Below are 5,570 nucleotides of genomic sequence, written 5' to 3'. Positions count from 1 at the left end.
AGCAGTAGTTTATACCCAATGAAAGATCCCCAAGTGAAAATGAAGTCACCAAACAGCTGTCACCCTTACTTTTCCCTAAGAAGGGTAAAGAATTGGGGGTCGGGCAGAGGAAGAAGCCTGGGGGAGAGTAATTTTTATGTTTCACTCGGTGCTGTCATTTAGTTTGAAATGTTTACCGGGCTAATGTAATTAACACCCCCCCCGCCCCCGTTTGCTGGCTTCTTTGTCTCTTTCTCCATTTCCACTCCTTCCAAGAAAATCCCATGTTTTCCTTTAGAATCCCTGTGTACTTCTCCATTCCAGCTACGCTCCTGGACAAATCTCCGGTCTGCTACCCCTTCCAGGGGCTAAAAAGGTAATTTCTGGTGGCAAGAGAGCAATTCTAAAATAGACTTCAGAGTGGAAGGCAAGAATCAGATTGGGAATTGTCAACGCTTTGTTTACTGACTACAGAGTAGATACCATCTACAATCACCATCAATTCATACATGAAAAGATCCTTAAAAAAAGGGAGGATATATCATTACCACACTTTTAGATTTCATGGAATGCATTGAAGTTGAAGAAGAAAGTGTGGAAAGCAACATAATTTTGCCAGGTAATCATAGTATAAACACCCCACAAGAAAAGTAAGGAGCTTCCACTATCATGTCATAAAACAAAACGTATTTCAATATCCAAAAAAGGACATAAGCTCAGACTAAAGAACATATTTCAGGTTGGTATAGATTTATGAAAACACGTTTAGATTTATGGTAAATCTACTATCTTAGCTTGTTTTATCATGTTTGGTTTCAGACCATAAAAATAAAATTTACTATCAAATTCAGGACAATGGGGAGAGGGGCTTTCAGCAAAATTAATAATGTTTTATGTCTTAAGCTAGGTGCAGAACATGGGTGCGACTGTTCACAACATTTGATTCATCTTAGAGCGTGAATAATTAAAATATATTTATTGATTTTTTTTATAGAGAGTGGAGGTGGGGAGAGAGAGAGAGAGAGAAGAACATCAACTTGTTCCATTGATTTATGCCTTCTTTGGTTGATTCTTGTATGTGCCCTGACCAGGATCAAACCCAAAACCTTGGTGTATTGGGGCGACACTCTAACCAACTGAGCTACCCAGCCAGGGTGAGTGTGAATAACTAATGTGAAAAGATCTTGCATCCTGGGCTGGTTTTAGGAAATCACTGACTTAGCGAATGCACCCACTTCAGGAAGAAATAACGGAGCCCCACCCGGGACTGCGTGCCTTGCCCACGCAGAGCGGCCAGGCCAGCGGCTGCCTGGCCTGCAGCTGCGTTCGGTTTCCACGCTGTGCAGACCATTCTCTCAGCGAGCATTGGTTTGCATTTTATCTTCTGTTCGAGTTAAAGTGGAATTATATACATTCAATTATTTCCACAGTCTCTAGAAAACACTTCTACAGAAAATGCAATAGTAAATGTTTGTCATATTTCAAATACAAAAAAGTCCCAAAGCATGTTAAATCAGAAACAGGTTTAGGTATAAAAATGCACTACCTATGTTTTTCCAGCTTTAAATTGACCCAAGGGGCTTTGAGTAGCACAGGGAGGTGATTCTATCCTTCATTTTCAAAGAAAACCGTCCTACCCAGGACTTGCGGGAACGCGGCCCCCAGACGAGTAATGTTTCGGTAGATGGCTTCTTTTTTAATTCTCGATCTCTGGCTGCCAGCATTCTTTCTTGTCTGTAGGGAGGTGGGGGTGCTAGGTGTGTCTGGGGATACATACCTCACAGCAAAGTGCAAAATGGCTGGGCCTGGTTTCTTGGGCAAATCATGGTCCAGAACCCGGTGATCTAACTGCAGCCAGTTCTGCTGACCTCTGTGAGAGCAAGGCGAAGACAAAGTATTAAACAGGAGCCAGAGGAAGGCTCAGGCGTCCACGCGTTGGCAAAGCCGTGGAGAAGCCGCTGCTCCAGGCACTGGTGGCAGGTGTCTCCCCTGGTGCACTGAGTAACGAGGGCATTTTAGCAATTTCTACCAAGGAGAGCAGCACCTGCCCCGGGTCAGCTTCTCCACTCCCAGGAGCTTGGGAAGATGAGCTTGCACAGTGGGACACGGTCTGCATATACAGTCACTCACTGTAGCGTCGTTGTAACAGTGACAAGTGGAACATGGTCTGCATGTACAGTCACTCCCTGTAGCATTGTTTGTAACGGTGACAAGTGGAACATGGTCTGCATGTACAGTCACTCCCTGTAGTGTTGTTTGTAACAGTGACAAGTGGAACATGGTCTGCATGTACAGTCACTCCCTGTAGTGTTGTTTGTAACAGTGACAAGTGGAACACGGTCTGCAAATACAGTCACTCCCTGTAGTGTTGTTTGTAACAGTGACAAGGCTTGAAACAACCAGAATGCCTAACAGGATATTGTTTCAAATGAACTTAACCTGAGCGGTAAAATACAATGTAGCCATACAAAAGATTGATACCATCTTTACAAACTCATTTTGAACAATATCCAAGATATGTTGTTAAATGAAAAGGCAAGATGCATACAGTTGAGCACAGTAAATCACCATTTTTAAAATTAAAACCCAGATATACATATAGGTGTGCATGTATATACATATCTCTGAGAAGATAAACAAGAAATAACACCAGGTGACATTAAGTATATTAATCTTTAAATTTTTATTAAATATAAAATCTGAAATATTTTAGATAGTCATGAAGAGGAAAACTTGATTATTTAATGAAACCAGACAGACAACTATACTATAGCCTTTCTTCAAAAATTTTTTAAAATTGATTTTTAGAGAGAGAGGAAGGGAGAGGGTGAGAGAGGAAACATCGATGTGAGAGTGAAACATCGATTGGCTGCCTCCTGCACGTGCCCCAACCAGGGATCGAGCCTACAACCTGGGCATGTGCCCAGAGGGGGAACTGACACAGCAACCTTTTGGTACATGGGGATGGCGCCCAACCAACTGAGCCACACCAGCCGGGACTACTGTAGCTTTTTAAATCTACAGGGTGACTACTCCCTGGGTGCTGCTTCTGCATGTAAGTATAACATCAACTTTCTAATATTTAAGCATATATAGGGTGGGCAAAAGGTCTACAGTTGTCCACATAGAAATGATACAATAAATATTAAATATTAAATAATAATACAAGAACAAACTCTGTTTCGCGTACTCACAGTTGTAAACCTACTTCCCCCTCCCCCCTCAAGTAAATATTTGTTTATTAAGGGCCTCACCAAGTTTATGGGTATAAATAGCTCCTCCCGACCTTTGACCTCCGAGCAAGGCAAGGACGGCCACACTGGCTCAGGACTGCTCCGTGACGGTCTCAGGGCTGCCTGACCAGGCGATCGTTTTGGGCTGTAAATTCCAAGAGGGCACAGACCCTGTTTTGCAGCTGACACAAACTTAAGAACATGCTGATAGTGAAGGCTGTCCAATGAGAACACAATCAAATCTATAATGGCCCAGAAGACATTTTCCAACCTATTCCGGTATTGAGTAAACAATTTTTTAAAAATCAGAAACTCTAAGCTGTACTTATTATAAATAGAGAGGAAAAGTGGGCATAAATAATATTAATATTAATAATTACAGCTCCTCTTCACTGAGCAGCTGCTCGGAGCCAGCCAGGCAGGAGCTTTTGTGTATGGATGTTCTAACAGTAACCCGGCAAGGAAAGCAGCAGAGCTGGGATTCCAACCCAGGACTTTCCATACAGGGAAGATGAGTCAGCTTTTATAATAACTTTTGGCTTAATCTGTCCCTTATAGTTTTAACAATGAAAAAAAATATTTTTGTTTCTGTAATTATAAAATAAGGCTTCTGATAACTGTTCCTAGCTTTCCTTGGAGGAATATTATGAAGATAAATAAACTGATATAAGTGATCTAGGAAAGGTTTTTAGAAGGACTGGTGTTGTCTGTAAAGATAATATAAAGATAGAGGACTGGAAGTTAAGGGTTTCTTACACTGTATTTTACCAAGTTTAGGATGGCACTAAATTAAAGTTATATCCCAATTTCAGAGGGGTTCAAATGTGTCATAAAGTATTGTGCAGTATCAGATCTCAAAAGTTTTCTTGTGAACATGAGACTCCCTTTGAATTGTCTTTTTTGCTTTTACATAGGAAAGACGGGGCATCATTAAAAAGCATAATGTAGTCCTGGCTGGTGCACTCAGTGGTTAGAGCATCAGCCCTCATGCCAAAGGGTCGCAGGCTTGATTCCCAATCAAGAGCATGTAGCTGGGTTTCAGGTTTAATCCCTGGTCCAATGGGGCGCGTGTGGGAGGCAACCAGTCAATATGTTTCACATCAATGTTTCTCTCTCTTTCTCTCTCCCCTTTCCTTCCACTCTCTAAAAATATCAATGGAAAAAATATCCTTCAGTGAGGATTAACAACAACAAAAAAGCATAATGTATATTTATATGAATTTGCATGGAATGATGTCCAAGAATGAATAAATCAATTATATTAACCACAGAAGCACACTCAAACACTATTAGATATGGATGAAACTTCTTGGATATAGTTCTGGAAAGATATAAAACACATTGCTACAATCAAAAGAGAATGGCTTCAACTATGATATTAAATGTTTTTATAAGAAGATATTCACGTAAATTTAATATAATTTTCTGAAGGATAAATTAGAAATTAGATTTAAAAAGTCCATCCATAATCTCACCAACAGGATAAACACAGAATAAGAAGTGAACTTTAGCCCTGGCTGGTTCTGCTCAGTGGATAGAGCGTCAGCCTGAGGACTGAAGGGTCCGGGGTTCGATTCAAGTCAAGGGTACATGCCTGGGTTGCAGGCTTGATCCCCAGTAGGGGGCGAGCAGGAGGCAGCCGATTGATGATTCTCTCATCCCTGATGTTTCTCTCTCTCTCCCTCTCCCTTCCTCTCTGAAATCAATAAAAATATATTTTAAAAAGTGAACTTTACACACACCCTTTCGCTGAGATATGCAAAGCTAACCAGCTATTACATAGTCTTCGAGGCTAACATGAGATCCAAAAGCTTATAACCTGCCTCTCTCAAGTTCTTCTGTCGGCGAACAGCAAATGCAGCAGAGGTAACCACGACCTCAGGACACCTGGGCCTGCACACTCCCTCTGCCACCCCCGGGGCCGGTTTCCTGCGGGGCTGGAACTGCACGGGCCAAAGGCCTGTCGGATGGGACGATGATCACGGCCAAGCCGTGCTGCGCTGTCTTCACGGAGAAAGCGCATTCCGAAAATCTTCCCAAACAAGGGAAGGAAATGCATGCGCCGCGTTAGGGGAGGCAGAGCCCTGCGAACGGAAGGTCGCGGCTGCCCTCTGGCGGCACAGGCTCGCCCTGCACCTGACCCCGCAGGGCCTGACTGGGGGAGGGGGGTGTCTCCGGAGCCCCACGCGCCCTCCCAGGGGGCCAGGGCTGGGTTTTGTTGGTCACGTCACTGCTGTTATCCTGGGGCTGCGCGGTTCCAGGCCCCCTTCCCTTCTCGCCTGGAGGAGGGCATGGGCATCAGCGAGTTTCAGGCAAGCGCCCCCTGCTTGGCCCCGTGGGGGTCTGCCCCCCGCTGCA

General features: G+C 43.5%; 1 protein-coding gene across 1 annotated transcript in view; it reads right to left on the bottom strand.

Moving 5' to 3' along the window:
• Positions 1–5,570, bottom strand: part of FRMD4B (FERM domain containing 4B) — a 194,677-nt gene that overhangs the window by 97,825 nt on the left and 91,282 nt on the right. Inside the window, exon 4 of the mRNA XM_006769937.2 lies at positions 1,757–1,849. Within this exon, the coding sequence (XP_006770000.1) occupies positions 1,757–1,849 (93 nt within the window). The remainder of the gene's footprint in view (positions 1–1,756; positions 1,850–5,570) is intronic.

This window comes from Myotis davidii, unplaced genomic scaffold, assembly GCF_000327345.1.
Source record: "Myotis davidii unplaced genomic scaffold, ASM32734v1 scaffold821, whole genome shotgun sequence".
In the NCBI taxonomy this organism is placed as follows: Eukaryota; Metazoa; Chordata; class Mammalia; order Chiroptera; family Vespertilionidae; genus Myotis; species Myotis davidii.
Note: the sequence above shows the minus strand (reverse complement) of the source record. Positions and strands in the feature narration are given on the sequence as shown.